The sequence below is a fragment of the Papio anubis genome, chromosome 15 (genome assembly GCF_008728515.1).
Source record: "Papio anubis isolate 15944 chromosome 15, Panubis1.0, whole genome shotgun sequence".
Lineage (NCBI taxonomy): Eukaryota > Metazoa > Chordata > Mammalia > Primates > Cercopithecidae > Papio > Papio anubis.
This window is the reverse complement of record NC_044990.1, coordinates 27,092,416-27,109,891: the sequence shown is the minus strand read 5'-3', so window position 1 is coordinate 27,109,891 and position 17,476 is coordinate 27,092,416. Positions and strand designations below refer to the sequence as shown.

General features: G+C 36.6%; 1 protein-coding gene across 4 annotated transcripts in view; it reads right to left on the bottom strand.

Annotated features, from left to right (window-relative positions):
• Positions 1–471: 471 nt before the first annotated feature.
• CYSLTR2 (cysteinyl leukotriene receptor 2) overlaps positions 472–17,476 on the bottom strand; it is a 49,927-nt gene continuing 32,922 nt past the window's right edge. The window contains exons 2-5 of one of the 4 annotated variants that reach the window (XM_009191923.4): positions 15,413–15,502; positions 13,202–13,274; positions 9,995–10,095; positions 472–4,276 (exon numbers count right to left, since the gene is read on the bottom strand). In XM_009191923.4, coding sequence (XP_009190187.2) covers positions 3,295–4,275 — 981 coding nt within the window. In that variant the 5' untranslated portion in view covers position 4,276; positions 9,995–10,095; positions 13,202–13,274; positions 15,413–15,502 and the 3' untranslated portion in view covers positions 472–3,294. The remainder of the gene's footprint in view (positions 4,277–9,994; positions 10,096–13,201; positions 13,275–15,412; positions 15,503–17,476) is intronic. The other 3 variants (XM_017951242.3, XM_017951240.3, XM_017951241.3) reach the window with 3 other exon arrangements.

Here is a 17,476-nt window from a genome sequence, read left to right as displayed (position 1 = left end):
AACTTCTCCATAGAGGTAATCCCTGCCCATTCTTTCTTCTGCTTCTACCTGTATTTACCTCCTATTGCTAAATAATATGGTTGTACAGCTATTCATCATTTTCCAGCTTTAGTTATTATGCATTTTCTGTGATGGAATATGGCAACTTAGGTTTCTTATGCTTCTCCCACACATGTGCACATCTTGTCCCTTCATTTCCTGAAAAACAGGTTATATCACAGTATTTCACTCCAACAGCGCCCCCTTATCTGTGGGAGTTGCATTCCAAGACCCCCAATAGATTCCTGAAATCACAAATAGTACCAAACCCGATTGCTGTCAATTGGAACACATTTCTCTTCATGCCTTCCACCCATAAATGTAATACTTTTTCATCTTAACTAAGCATTTATTACACACCGTGGGGTGTAATAAATAATTTTTGCAACTTGAGGTACAACAGCAAAACTAGCACAAATTTCTTTTGCCTTCTTCACAATTTTACAGATGGATTTGTTCTTATTGTAGATCTTAGCAACTTCAGCATGTGTTTTTTTTTAGTCATGCTAAAAAAAGCATGACTTTTATTAAGTCAAGAACTTTCACCTTTTCTGTTAGAGGAAGCACTTTACAGCTTCTCTTTGGTGTATCTTATTTGCCAGCATCACTACTCTTATGCTTTGGGGACATTATTAAGTAAAATAAGAGTGACTTTGACACAAGCACTGCTATACCACAACAGTTGGTCTGATCAACTGGATAATGACTAAGTGACTCATGGGTGGGTAGCATATACATTGTGGATCCACTGGAGAAATCTCACACCATCCCACTTTGCCATGCCCAGAACATGGGTGGAGTGGGATTGTGTGAGATTTCAACATGCTACTCAAAACAGTACATGTTTTAAAACTTAAGAATTATTTCTGGAATTTTCCATTTAATATTTTCAGACTGGCTGTAACTGAACTGCAGAAAGCAAAACCACAGATAATGGGGAACTACTATATTCACATTATCCTCTATGTAAATATTATTCACAGCTGAGCCATGTAGTGTACTATGGTTATACTTCCTCTCTAATACAAAAGTTTCTTTTCCTCTATCATTTAAAAACTGTATTGTGTTTTCACTTGCTTATTTTTCTATGTATTTGTCACTAGTTTATCTCAATCTCTGCAAGAGAAATCTAAATCCCTCTCAATGTGCATGAATCAATTAATTTCTTTTTTTTCTGGGAGACATCTCTCCTAGAGTCCCTTAAGAGTCCTGCTCCAACATGAATGAGTTGCTTTCTAAGCCTGCTACACACCAACATCCTGGGAATTCCCTTCACTCTCACCTGTGTCAGATTCCTTATTTCCTACTTACTGTGTTTTTCTCTATCTTGGTTTAATCTCTTATTTCGGAGGACCTGTTACACTCAAAAGGTCTCTATCTACTCTCACATTTATTTGTTGGTGCCTTTCGTGTTAGGGCCTTTCCCTCTAATGTATTGTGTTCATTGACTGTTGTTCATAATTAAGAATGAGGCTCTGACAGGTTGACCAAATGCTGTGAGTGGAAGGGATTCGTTGCATTGTGGGCTTCATTGTCAGGTGAGTAACAGGGCAGATACCCAGTTTTTGTGTTGAAGGATCCTCAACTGTTCGTATCTGTCAGCCATTTTTTCAGATAATGCAGTTTCCCCATAGGTGGATCCTCCAGGGTCCTGTCTTGACAGGGTTTGAGTCTGTCATCATTCTGGTAGCTAAATAAGGAAAAGGTACTGGGATTTGTGCTTAGTATGAAGACTGACTTAGTCCCTCCCTACCTTCAGAATGCCATATCCCCTCCACCCTTTACTGTACTATGAGTCAACAACTCTAAAGAGAAACGCTTGGTTTTCTTGTGAGAGTGAGGAGGGGGAGGAAACTGGTAGGAGAGGAGACACTTTATTCAGACTTTCAACCAATCTTCCTGCAAGTTTACAAGGATAGCAGTGGGGAGAGCACCCAGCCTACACTTCTGCACAGAGATTTTTAAAACTCTTACTAGCTGTGTAAACTTAAAAAAGCTTCTTAATTTCTCTGAGCTTCAATTTCTTCAGCTGTAACATGGAACTCAGAGTTTTGGTGTGAATGTCAAATGGGATCAAAGAATGTAAAGTGCCTGGCATAATCTGCCCTGCAAGGGGACTGCATTCAATTGTTGGCAGTACAGTGGTCATGGTGGTAGTAGTTGGTAGTACCCTTAGTCTTGTTTCAGTGGACAGAAAGGAACCTCTCACACTATCTAGTGTTTTTCTATACTATCTCAAAAGGGAAGGCAGCATCACCCTGCTCATCTTCTGCCGAAATGTTAATAGAATTTCAGGAGTGCAACAACTTTTGCAATTTGCCCTCTACTCTATCCTTCCCTTGAGTGCCCAATCCTAACCCTCAGGGGCACCTCTTTTATTTTTGGCTTCCATCCCAATGAATTAATGGGAAGGAGAACTGCAGCAAGGACAGAAAGAAAATTTGAGATACACGTCCTTGATGCTCCCCCTTCCATTCTATACACAATTCTTTCATTTCCCAGGGCAATGCCTCCTCCTACTTTTCCTGTCCTTCCTAATACCCTGGCAAGAGAGAAACAATAGAAATAGTGTTGCCTTCAGTGTGTTAGAACCTCTCTCCCAGTGCAAAATGAAATTATTCCTTCCCCCACTTATCGCCAGTTCTCTTTTGCTCCAATCCTTCTCCCCTCTTTTCTCTCACTGTCCTTACTTGGGACTTGAAGTTGCTTTGTTATAGGACAGCCTTCCTCTTCTTTCCCTGAATCTTAGGATGTGCTTCTTGTCTGCTCTGGGGCTTCCAGTAGCGTTGTTAGTTGGCTATATCTCAGGGAATTGAAGAGGGCAGGGGAGCTGGGGAAGCTGGGGAAGTTGTGGCTGTTTTGAAGAATTTAGAAAGCCTGATGGGCCAGATATCTGGTTCAATATCTGGAGAAAAGTAGGATCCAATGTGCTTTGCATTTTTTCCCAGTCTGATATTTCAGCCCACAGGACTTTAGTAGGGATTTTTCCTCCTGTATCCCTCATTAAGACTCAACAACTGAAAATATACTGAATAAAATTTTTGAAGTCATTCTTATTAACAAAAGTCATGGTCAACTAAATATTAAGAATCAACATTTGTTGGGAATGATGTAAATACAAAGTCATTTGGCGACTATGCGTGAATGAAGATGGACACAATGATACAAGAACAAGTCTCATCTAAGAACTCCTTATACTTTTGTTTCCTTTCTCAATCACACACTAACAGGGAAACCACGCTTTGTCTTTGCCTTCTATGGATGGCCTTTTCGGAGTGCAGACCTTAGTCTGTCCTTAAAATTCTCCCCAGCAAAGTAATAGAGCAGAGGATTGAAGCATGTATTGGCTGCCGCCAAGGCCAGTGTGATAACCACAGCTTTATGCAGCCTGTCTTTGCATATATCCACTTTCCATGTCACCAAGTGAAGGGTCCTCAGTGTGTGATAGGGCAGGAAGCACAAGAAGAAGATGATCAAGGTGATGATGATGGTGGTCAGTGCCTTCCTGTGAGAAACCCGCAGCCCCGATTCTGGGACCTCCACTTTTAACAGAGCCCGAATGATCAGCAGATAACAGATGCTGAGTGTGAAAAACGGCAGCAGGAAGCCCACCACTAAGGCAATATAGTTCATGGTCTGCAGCTTAGTAATTGTGTAGAGATTCAGCTCTAAGCATGATATGACACTGCCCTTCTGCTCAGAGCCATTGTTGAGGAGCATTACTGAGGAAGCCATGGTAAAGATCCATATGATCCCACATAGGATCCAGGCACTCCTGATGCTGGTGACATGCAGAAGCCGAAAGGGGTGAACAGTTGCCAGGAAACGCACAACACTCAGCACGGTCAGGAAATAAATACTGCTGTACATGTTGACATACAAGGAATAAGACATAATCCTGCAGGCCAGGTCTCCAAATATCCAGTCGGAGCCTCTAAGATAATAGTCAGCCCTGAAGGGAAGTGTGCTTATGAACAGGAGATCGGAAATGGCCAGATTTAGCATGAAAACATTCACAGATGTGGACTTCTTATAAGGCTGCAGGAAAACATATACAGACAAGCCATTTCCCAAGACTCCCCAGACAAATATTATCAGATATACAACTGGGAAAAATTCTCTCTTGAAGTTTTCAATTGTGCAGTTTCTGCTGTTGTTGTTACTGCTGAAGGTGCCATTTGGTTCCATTTCTGATACGGAGATGGATGGATGCAAGGACATAAATTTTCTTTCCATGCTGGGTTAAAAAGAAAGAGACATAAAAAGTTACTTTGTGAATTTCCCTTTTTCCTTCTTGCTTACCAATTACATCTCTCTAGGTTTTAATGAAACAGGGAGCAATACTATCTTTTCTTTGAAAGTTGAGTTTTAAAACGCTGGTTAAGTCTTTAATATATGCTGCATTACACTTCATAATAAATTTAAACTTCCCGATTTTTGAATATAGAATAGCCATTAATTTGTTTGGTCGAAGTTGACACTTCAAACTTAGGGAACTTGTGACCTGGTGCCCATGTTGACATGAATACCTCCCTGTGATATTGCAGCCTAAAACTACTGAATAGCAGATTTCTCATCAGAAACTGTGGAGGACAGAAGGAAATGGCACATTTCTCAAATGCTGAAAGAAAAGACCTGCCAACCTAGCATTCTATGTCCAGCAAAAACATCCTTCAAGTACAAAGAGAAAATCAAGACTTTTTCAGACAGAAAACTGAGACTTTGTTGTCAGCAGATCTATCTTAAAAGAATGACCAGGCTGGGCATGGTAGCTCACATCTGTAATTCCAGCACTTTGGGAGGCTGAGGCTGGTGGATCACTTGAGGTCAGGAGTTCAAGACCGGTCTGGTCAACATGGTGAAACTCCATCTCTACTAAAAATACAAAAATTAGCTGGGCCTAGTGGCAGGTGCCTGTAATCCCAGCTACCTGGGAGGCTGAGGCAGGAGAATCGCTTGAATCTGGGAGGCAGAAGTTGCAATGAGCTGAGATCATACCATTGCACTCCAGCTTGGGCAACTAGAGTGAAACTCCATCTAAAAACAACAACAACAACAACAACAACAACAACAACAAATAATGACTAAAGGAAGTTATCTAAGCAGAAAGGAATTCATAAAAGAAGGAATCTTAGAATATTAGAAAATAAGAAAGAACATGGTAAGCCAAAATATGTGTAAATACAATAGGCTGTCCTTCTCTTTTAGAGTCTAAGTTACATTTAATGTTTTGAAATAAAAACGTTAATGCTGCCTGATGTGGTTTTAAATGGATGTAGAGGAATTATTAAGACAATTATATTATAAATGAGGGAAGGTAAAGAGATGTAAGAGGAAATAAGTTTTCTATACTTCACTTGAATTGGTAGAATGATGATGCTAATAGACTATCATAAGATATATATACACACATATATCTTTATATATATATATCTTTATATATATATCTTTATGTATATACATATAGATCTTTATATATATATATAGAGAGAGAAAATACCTAGAGCATCCACTAAAATGATATACAAAGGGATACACTCAAAAACATTACAGATAAATAAAAATGGAATTCTAAAAAGCATTCAGATAACCAACAACAAGGCAGGAAAAAGAAGAGAGACAATAAAAACAGAAAACAAAAAATAAAATGGCAGACATCCCTGATTCATCAATAATTACATTAAATATAAGTAATCTAAATATACCAATTAAAAGATAGAGGAATGGAATATATTTTTAAAATGACCCAATTATGTACTGCCTACAACAAACACTTCAAATAGCAGTATTGGCTGGTTGAAAGTAAAAGGATGGAAAAATGCTTGCTATTCAAATCAAAGGAAATAAGGGATAGCTCTTTTAGTATCAGATAAAATGGACTTCAAAGAAAAGGACATTGCCAGAGACAGTGAGGGACACTATATAATAATAACAGGGTTTAACCACTAAGAAGACATACCAATTCTAAATGGGTATGCACCAAACAACAGAGTGGCAAAACTGAAGCAAAACTGATAAAACTGAAAGGAGAGATACTTGGTGACTTCAAGGACCTCTCTCAGCAATTGATGAAGCAAATAGACAAAAACTCAACAAAGGTATAGAAAAACTAAAAACACCATCAACAAACAGGATCAAATTGACATGTATAAAACACTTCACCCAACAAGAGCAAAATACTTAAGCTTTTAAGTGTTCACAAAACATATACCAAGATAAACCACATCCTGGGACATAAAACAAGCCTCGATAGATTTCAAATAATTGAAATAATATAGAATGTGTTTTCTAACCACAAGGGAATCAAACTAGAAATCAGCAGCAGAAAGATAACAGGAAACCCTCAAAACACTTGAAAACTAAACAACACACTTCTAAATAATCCATGGGTCAAAGAGGAAGTCTCAAGGGAAACAAAAAATATATTGAACTGAATAAAAGTGAAAATATAAATTTGTGAGATGTAGCAAATGCAGTATTAGGACAAAACTGTATAACACTAAATGCATACATTACAAAAAGGAAAAATCACGAAATAAGAATATAAGCTCCATCCTCAAGAAAAAAAAAAGCAAGCAAAACGAAGGAAATAGTAAAGAGCAGAAATCAAGAAACTGAAAACAGAAAAAAATAGGGAAAAAAATGAAATGAAAAACTGGTTATTTGAAAACAATCAATACAATTGATTACAGGTGCATGCCACCATGCCCAGCTATTTTTCTTTTTTGTAGAGATGCTGTCTCTCCATGTTGCACAGGTTGGTCTTGAACTCCTGAGCTCAAGTGATCCTACCACCTTGGCCTTCAAAGTGTGAGATTACAGGCGTGAGCCACCATGCCTGGCCAGGTAACTTTCTTATAGTAGCAGAACAGATGAAGACAATAATGAACTAAAAATTGCATATATTAAATAAAATATTACATCTCCTGACAAATCTTTAGCAAGAGGTACAAAAAAAATAGAACAGACATAAATTTCCATTGTCAGGAATAAAACAGGAGATAACACTATCGATAGATACCTGAGGCATCAAAAGAATAATGAGAAAAACTTTGAATAACCCTACAAACATAAATTTCACAACTTAGAGGAACTAGACTAATTCCTCATAAAATGAAAAATAACTCACTCAACATTAAGTAGATAATTTGAATATCCCTATAACTATTAAGGAAATTAAATTCTTAATTGAAAAACGCTAAAAAAAGAAACCTCCAGATTCAGATGGCTTCACTGGAGAATTCTACCAACTATTTAAATAAGAATTAACATCAATTCCATACAGTGTCTTCCAGAAAATAGAAGAGAAAGGTGTTTCTCAATTTATTTTATTGAAGCTAAGTATTACCCTGATACCAAAATGAGGCAAAGATAATACAGAACAAAACAAAAGACTATGGATGAATATCCCCTGTGAATATAGGTGCAAAATATCCTTAGCAAAATACCATCAACTATAATTTAGCAATATATGAAAAGAATTATACACCATGACCAAGTAATCATATCAATTAATATTTTAAAAAGTGCATGACAAAATTCAATATCCATTCACAATCAAAACTCTCAGAGATATAGGAGTAAAGAGGAACTTCCTCAACCTGATAAAGAGCATATACAAAAAAACCTATAGATAACATTATACTTCATAGTAAAAGACTGAGTGTCTCCCCCATAAGATCAGGAGCAATGCAAGGATGTCCATTCTCGCTGATCTTATTCAACATAGTGCTGTAAGTTCTAACCAGTGGAATGAGGCAAAAACACAAACAGGAAATAAATATCATATAGATTAGAAAGGAAGAAATAAAATACTTCCTATTTGTAGATGACATAATTACATAGAAAACCCCAAGAGACCTACGAACATACACATACATGCACACACACAAAACGAAAATCTCATAGAGCTTATAAGTGAATTTTGCAAAGTGGCAGAATACAAAATAAACAGAAAATCGATTATATTTTATATACTAGTAACACACATAGGAACACACTGAAGTTAACAATGCAATACTGTTTATATTCATTCAAAATTAAAATGAAAGACAGGTATAAATCTCACAAGACATGTACAGGACTTGAATGCTGAAAACTACAAATTACTGGTGAAAAAAATTAAAGTTGTAAAGAAACATGCCATGTCATAGATTAGAAGGCAATGGAATAAAGATATCAATTCTCCCCCAGATTTATACACAAAATTATGCAATTCCCAGTAAAATCCTTGTAAGTTTTTTTTGTAGATATTGATAGGATTATTCTAAATCTTAAATGAAAAGGCAGAGGAACTAGAATAGCTAAAACATTTTGAAAAAGAAGATTGAAGTGGGAAGAATCAATCCATCTAATTTCAAGACTTATTTTATAGCTAAAGTGATTAAGATTGTATGGGGCCGGGCGCGGTGGCTCAAGCCTGTAATCCCAGCACTTTGGGAGGCCGAGGCGGGCGGATCACGAGGTCAGGAGATCGAGACCATCCTGGCTAACATGGTGAAACCCCGTCTCTACTAAAAATACAAAAAACTAGCCGGGCGTGGTGGCGGGCGCCTGTAGTCCCAGCTACTCGGAGGCTGAGGCAGGAGAATGGCCTGAACCTGGGAGGCGGAGCTTGCAGTGAGCCGAGATAGCGCCACTGCACTCCAGCCTGGGTGACACAGCGCGAGACTCCGTCTCAAAAAAAAAAAAAAAAAAAGATTGTATGGTATTGGCTGAAGGACAAACACATAGATCAACAGAAAAGAATACAAACCCAGAAACAAACTCACATAACTATGCTCAACTAATTGTTTACAAAAGTGCAAAAACAATACAGTGGAGGAAAGACAGGCTTTTCAGAGGCGCTGGAGCAATTGGATAGCCACAGGCAAAAAAACAAACCTTGAACCAAATCTCACACCTTATACAAAAATTAACTAAAATGCAGCACGGACTTCATGTAGAATGCAAATTTTAAAAAATTATTATTATACTTTAAATTCTAGGGTACATGTGCACAACGTGCAGGTTTGTTACATATGTATACATGTGCCATGTTTGTGTGTGCACCCATTAACTCATCATTTACATTAAGTATATCTCCTAATGCTATCCCTCCCCTCTCCCCCCACCCCATGACAGGCCCCAATGTGTGATGTTCCCCATCCTGTGTCCAAGTGTTCTCATTGTTCAGTTCCCACCTATGAGTGAGAACAAGTGGTGTTTGGTTTTCTGTTCTTGTGATAGTTTGCTGAGAATGATCGTTTCCAGCTTCCTCCATGTCCCTACAAAGGACATGAACTCGTCCTTTTTGATGGCTGCATAGTATTTCATGGTGTATACATGCCACATTTTCTTAATCTAATCTGTCATTGATGGACATTTGGGTTGTTTCCAAGTCTTTGCTATTGTGAATAGTGCTGCAATAAACATATGTGTGCATGTGTCTTTATAGTAGCATGATTTATAATCCTTTGGGTATATACCCAGTAATGGGATGGCTGGGTCAAATGGTATTTCTAGTTCTAGATCCTTGAGGAATCACCACACTGTCTTCCATAATGGTTGAACTAGTTTACACCAAGAGTGTAAAAGCATTCCTATTTCTCCACATCCTCTCCAGCACCTGTTGTTTCCTGACTTTTTAAAGATTGCCATTCTAACTAGTGTGAGATGGTACCTCATTGTGGTTTTGATTTGCCACCTCTCAGTTCAATCTCAGACTGTTGTGCTAGCAGTGAGCCAGGTGGGTCAGAGGGATATAATCTCTTGGTGTGCCATTTGCTAAGGCCATTGGAAAAGCGCAGTATTAGGGTGGGAGTGTCTCGATTTTCCAGGTACCATCTGTCCGGCCTCCCTTTCCTAGGAAAGGGAATTCCCCGACCCCTTGTGCTTCCCAGGTGAGGCGATGCCCTGCCCTGCTCCGTGGGCTGCACTCACTGTCTGACAAGCCCCAGTGAGATGAACCTGGTACCTCAGTTGGAAATGCAGAAATCGCCCATCTTCTTCATTGCTCACACTGGGAGCTGCAGACTGGAGCTGTTCCTATTCAGCCATCTTAGAACCTAGTTTTCCCTAGAATGTAAAATTATAAAATTTTTAGGAAAAAAAATTTTGGGATCTAGGACTGGCAAAGAGTTCTTTGACTTGACACCAAAAACATGATCCATAAAAGAAAAAGCTGATAAATTGGAGCTCATCAAGATGATAAATTTTTGCTCCACAAAATACTCTGCTAAGAGGATGAAAATATAAGCTACAGACTGGGACAGAATATTTGCAAATCACTTATCAAAACAGGATTATTTAGAATATATAAAGAACTCTTGAAAATCAACAGTAAAACAAGCAAACAAATAAAAAAACCAATTAGAAAATGGGCAAAAGATAGAAACAAACATTTCAGGAGATATACAGGTAGCATATAAGCACATAAAAAATTGTTCAACCTTATTGGCCATTAGGGAAATGCAAATTAAAACCACAATGAGATATTACTACATACTTATTAGAATGGCTAAATAAAAAGTAGTGACTACACCAAATACAGAGAAACTGGATCACTCAGACATTGCTGGTGAGAGTGTAAAATGATATGGTCATTCTGGAAAACAATTTGGCTGTTTCCTAAAAAACTAAACATGCAATTACCATGCATTCCAGTAATTATACTCCTGGGCATTTATCCCAGGGAAATGAAAACTTATGGTAACATAAAAACCTATAAGTCAGTGATTACTGCAGTTTTATTTGTGATAGCCTCAAACTGGAAATAACTCAGTTAGCCTTCAATAGTTAAACAGTGGTACACGCATACCATGGAGTTCTACTCGGCAGCGAAAGGAGTGAACCATTAATACATTTGGTAACTTGAATAAATCTCTAGGGAGCTATGCTATATGAAAATAAAAACTAATCATACAGTGTGATCCCATTTATATAACATCCTTCAATTGACAAAATTATAGAAATGGAGAACACAGATTTGTAATTGCCAGAGATTAAGAAGGCAGTGGGTGTGGGAGGGAAGTAGAGGTAGCTAAAAAGTGAAGTTTGAGGCACCTTTGTGGTGACAGAAATGTTCTACATCATAACTGTATTAACGTCAATATTTGGGCTGTGCAGGAGTTTGAGATGAGCCTAGGCACCGTAGTGAGACCCTATCTCTATGAGAGAGAGAGAGAGAGAAAGAGAAAGAAAGAAAAGAAAGAAAGAAGAACGAAAAAGAAAGAAAGAAGAAAGAGAAAGAAAGAAAAAAGAAAGAGAAAAAAAGAGAAAGAAAAGAAAGAGAAAGAAAAAGAAAGAAGAAAAAGAAAGAAAGAAGAAAAAGAGGAAAGAAAGAAAGAAGGAAGGAAGGAAAGAAAGAGAGAGAGAAAGAAAGAAAGAAAGAAAGAAAGAAAGAAAGAAAGAAAGAAAGAAAGAAAGAAAGAAAGAAAGAAAGAAAGAAAGAAAGGAAGGAAGAAAGAAGAAAAGAAAGGAAAGAAAATGAAAAAGATTAGCCAGGTGTGGTGGTGCATGCCTGCAGTCCCAGCTCCTCAGGAGGCTGAGATGAGAGGATCACTTGAGCCCAGGAGATCAAGGCTAAGTGAACTGTGATCACACAGTTGCACTCCGGCCTGGTTGATGGAGCGAGACTCTGACACACACACACACACACACACACACACACAAACAAAGCCGAGTTCTGATATACCATGGTCTTGCAAGATGTTACCATTGGGGGAAAGGATACAAGAGATTTTTCTATTTTTTTTTTACATCTGCATGGGAATTTTTAATTATCTCAAAATGGAGGAAAAAAAAGGTGTGGCTTGAACAGAATACCCTGCAATTTTGATTGCAAAATTCCATCTACAAACTGCTCAGTGGTGCTTGTGTTTAGGAAAACACTTAGGTTTTCACTTAGGGAAGCTCTCCTTCCTCTCCCTTTCCTGACAACCTACCCACACTGTCTCTGTACACCTGGAGAGGTGATTCCTCAGGAAGATGAGAGAAGACTTTCAAAAGCTTTGTTGCTATTAGTAATAAAGCCAACTTGTTCCATTACAGGAGTGTTTTTGGTGGTCTTGGGCTCTGAAGGACTGACAAAAATGGAGTGTCATGAGATTCTTCTGAAGTCCTTGCTGCCTTAAGCAAGTACCCTTGACTCAGTAATGATGCATACATGTGGGACCCTGTTCATGGCTAGGCTCTGATATTTTGTTGAGAACTGTCAGCAATGTGTTTATTTTGTTTTCCTAGGAATAGATCCTCAGAGTCTTTCTAGTCTGTAAAACTTGTTGCAAATCTAGTCAGTCGGAAATATTGTTTTCTAGCCTCTAACATCTGTTCTATGATTTGTCTATTGTCCTGAGTGTTGTTCGTTTATACAAGGAAAAGCCCAAAAGGCAAGGACAAGCCAAGTCCCCATAAGTCTGTCCTCTGGCTCCAGGGACTGAGAATTCAGGACTCACATGCTTTGGACAAACTTTGGCCTTTGGATAAACTTTGTGTCAGGTCACCATTTAAAAACTTGTAAGGATTTCCTCTGTCTTATCTTTTTTTCGTTTCTCAGCCCTCATTGTAGACAATTGACTTTTGCCCAAATTCTGGAGACTCAAGATCGGAGAATCAAGGTCAGACAAGTTCACCTCTGATGGGCTCCACTCAATCTAAAACTGCACTTCTTCCAGATACCTGTTTCTTTCAGATTTCCGCACTGTAACACAAACGTGCATGTTTATCTCTACAGCGGGCACAGTTTCACCAAGGACAATCTGGAATCGCAATGGCCACGCTGAGGAACTTTGAATACAAACACGATGGTTTACTTTAGAGGCACTTTAGAAAAGTGAAGAAATCTTCAAGAGAAGATTGTTCTGTTTGACTAACAGTGATTCTTTTGTTCAAAGTTGGTGATAGCCCCTTCTTTTATTTCCATACTTTAGGAATTAATAAGTGCTGGTTAATTGATAAAATCGCCAAGGGCTTAAACCAATTTTAATGTCACTCTTTTTTTATTTCAAAATCTATTCTTTTACATAAAAACCTTCCTCCCTCTCTTTTCAGAGGGAACATAATTAGCCTTTTTTTGGGTGTTGATTTCATATTCATCTGCAGCAGATTCCCTTTACTTTCTTTTTTTCCCTCTATTCCCCCTCCTCTCTTTCTCTTTTCCCCCTCTTCAGAAATTAATCTTTACCTTATCAAATGAGCCATTCACTTTTTGTGTGCACATTCAAGGGATATTTAGTTCAGATAAATAGTCAAAATGTCTGGAAAAAAAAAGGGAAAAAATGTTATTAAACTGCATTTCTTTCTGTGGACACTAACAGCATATTTACATAGTAGCCTTTATTATAATTATGAGAAAAGAAGAACAAGCATTATATATAAGTTAAAAGATTACATGTTTGACATGATTCAGAGTCTTCAAAAAATTACTTTAATACAAAAACTAGTGTCACTGCAATATTTTGGTTTCTACAAGGCCTGAGTTAAATTTTTTTTATTAAACTGAATTTTCTACATTGGTTGTATGAGTTCAACAAGATTCCACTATTTCTATAACTTGTCTAAATTTAGAATTTTAGTTTAATATATATAAAATTGTATTAAACTAAAGTGAATGATAATAATAAATGCCTTTATAATTTTTATAAAATTCTTACAATGCTACAAATCATAAGATTTCATTTGTTAACTAAAATTGTAATTTCCTGATCCTTAACAAACTTTAAGGACTTAGACAAATGGTTAATTGATAATAATCCTTTGGATTCCTAGACAATTTCTAAATAAGAAACATAAAAACAGTAGTCATTAAATACAATTACCTTTACTTCTTAAAATGACAATAGATTAACAAAATATGCAAATTCCTTTGAATGACATCATATATTTACATATTGAAACTGTTTAAATTGTATGCAATAAATACTAGTAGACCAAAAAAATATCTAAGTAAGTTATGTTTTCTCTCCTTTTTCTTTTGTGCCTAAAGAAAAGGAAAGTTGATTACTTTGGTTAAAGATGATAATTAATATAAATGCTTAATACAGAGAAACACAAATATGTATACAGGATAATAAATATCCTGCTGATTTTCTGTTTATTAGGAAAGTTGAAACCATTTATTCAGAGGGTAAATTTTACTTTGACATATATATTATTTTATCTAATAGATTTAATTTTAAAACTATAGTTAAAATGTAAAATTTAAAGCGTATTATCTATTTGTATATTTACATATCTATGTATGCCTAAATGTATACATGTAAAGGCACATTAATAAATTCTCTACTGTAGAATGTTACATGAATGATGTATAAAAAGAGTAAAGTTAGAATTGGAGTCTTTTTAATATACAAAAATTAAGTTATGCTATGCCCATATTAGTAAATATTTCTTTTTGTTAATAAAATATTCTGTTAACTTTCAGTGCTTTTTGGCACTTTTAAATCATTTTTAAAAAGACTCCTTGCTTTAATAAAATGTTGTTTCTAATGACTATTGTTAATTGCTATGTGTTTTTACAATGTCGTCTATTATTTATGGACCCTAGATACTTATGACTTACATCTTGTCTCCTGGAACAACTATTCTTGATTCCTTCCAAAATTCAGGCCCCAAATTCAGAATAATCAAGCTATTAATATGTCTTTTGTGCCTACACTATCTTTGGTTTTACTGTAATGGCTATTAGGTAACACAAGATTTGTTTTGTCATTCTATGAAAGGAAAGACAATGGTAATAATTAGATTTTCAAATATCCTTTGAATTTAAATTAATTTAAAATTAGTATGAGAGCCCTTTTATTTACCAAACTTACTAATAAAAGCTGATAAAAATATTTTTATTTTTTCTAAGTTAATTATATTTAAGTAAAATATGCTAATATAAACATCTTTTAAGGACTGTACCCTTTTTTGAGTTAAAAAAAGAATGCTCATGTTTAAGCACAAAGATTACTGTAATAACTGTGTATCAAAATATCTTTTTCCAAGATTCTCAATTAGCAACCCCACTTTACTTTTTTGTCATGAGAAGTCTGAAAAAAACACTAGGGGCTTTGACTCAATGACATGGGACTCATCAAAAATCTATTATTTATTTCAGTCTTTCATTAGCTCCAGTAGTCACAGCATAATTGTCTTGTCTAAGAGTTCTAGCAGCTGCAGCAAAGCTTGTGGAAGCTGGAGTGACTCAGTCAAACTAGTTCTAGGGTCTACACTAAACCTAATAATTCCCCTGTTTTATTGATAGATATAACTCAAGATTTTTCAGCTAGTCACTTAATCTCTGAGGAAATTGTTGGTTTCCCTTCAAATATCACTGTTCATCACTGTAACACTCTAAACCCAGTGACCCTCTCTCCTTCATCTGTAGAAAAAGAAGCTGATGATTGATTACCTCTGTTGAGGAACTCTCCATACCTTGCATGGACCTTCTATAGACTCCCTTGGATATCCATAATTTAACTTTGCTTGTTGTTGGTTCAGACTGAAAAAACAAACAAATGAACAAAAAGTAAAAATTGACTAGTAGGATATGCTGTCACTGACTTTGTGATAGCAAGTCTAGGTAAAGCTAGACTTAAATAAGTTCAGATGACAAAGTAAATTGCCCTCATTCAGACCTGCTGACAAAAGAAAAAAGAATACTTATACACTGATATTGGCATTTGATTTGGGATTAGTCCTGAATTCAAAATGCATTGAAAAAGAAGAGGTCTCCAATAACAAGTTCTGAAATTGAGGCAGTAATTAATAACCTACCAACCAAAAAAAAAAGCCCAGGAGCAGATGGATTCACAGCCAAATTCTACCAGAGGTACAAAGAGGAGCTGGTACTATTTCTTCTGAACCTATTCCAAACAATAGAAAAAGAGGGACTCCTCTCTAACTCATTTTATGAGGCCAGCATCATCCTGATGCCAAAACCTGACAGAGACATAACAAAAAAAAAAAAAAAAAAAGAAAATTTCAGGCCAATTTCCCTGATGAGCATCAGTGTAAAAATCCTCAATAAAATACTCGCAAACTTAATCCAGCAGCACATCAAAAAGCTTATACACTACAATCCAGTTGGCTTCATCCCTGGGATGCAAGGCTGGTTCAACACACACAAATCAATAAATGTAATCCACCACAGAAACAGAACCAATGACAAAAATCACATGATTATCTCAATAGATGCAGAAAAGGCCTTTGACATAATTCAACACCCTTTTATGCTAAAAACTCTCAATAAACTAGATATTGATGAAACATAATTTCAAAATAATAAGAGCTATTTATGACAAAACCACAGCCAATATCATACTGAATGGGCAAAGGCTGGAAGCATTCGCTTTGAAAATACACAGAAGACAAGGATGCCCTCTCTCACCACTCCTATTCAACATAGCATTGGAAGTTCTGGCCAGGGCAATCAGGCAAGAGAAAGAAATAAAGCATATTCAAATAGGAAAAGAGGAAGTCAAATTGTCTCTGTTTGCAGATGACATGATTGTATATTTACAAAACCCCATAATCTCAGCCTAAAACCTCCTTCAGCAAACAACTTCAGCAAAGTCTCAGGATACAAAATCAATGTGCAAAAATTACAAGCATTCCTATACACCAATAATAGACAAGAAGAGAACTAAATCATGAGTGAACTCCCATTCACAATTGTTACAAAGAGAATAAAATACCTAGGAATACAACTTACAAGGGATATGAAGGACCTCTTCAAGGAGAACTACAAACCACTGCTTAAGGAAATAAGAGAGGACACAAACAAATGGAAAAACATTCCATGTTCATGGATAGGAAGAATCAATATCACGAAAATGGCCATACTGCCTAAAGTAATTTATACATTCAATGCTATCCCCATCTAGCTACCATTGAGTTTCTTCACAGAATTAGAAAAAAAACTACTTTAAATTTCATATGGAACCAAAAAAGAGGCCATATAGCCAAGACAATCCTAAGCAAAAAGAACAAAGCTGGAGGCATCATGCTATCTTACTTCAAACTATACTACAAGGCTACAGTAACCAAAACAGTGTGGTACTGGTACCAAAACAGATATATAGACCAATGGAACAGAACCAAGGCTGCAGAAATAACACCACACATCTGCAACCATCTGATCTTTGACAACCTGACAAAAACAAGAAATGGGGAAAGGATTCCCTATTTAATAAATGGTGCTGGGGAAACTGGCTAGCCATATACAGAAAACTGAACCTGGACTCCTTCCTTACACATTATGCAAAAATTAACTCAAGATAGGTTAAAGACTTAAACATAAAACGTAAAATAATAAAAACCCTAGAAGAAAACCTAGGCAATACCATTCAGGACACAGGCATGGACAACGACTTCATGACTGAAACACAAAAGCAATGGCAACAAAAGCCAAAATTGACAAATGAGATCTAATTAAACTAAAAAGCTTCTGCACAGCAAAAGAAACTATCATCAG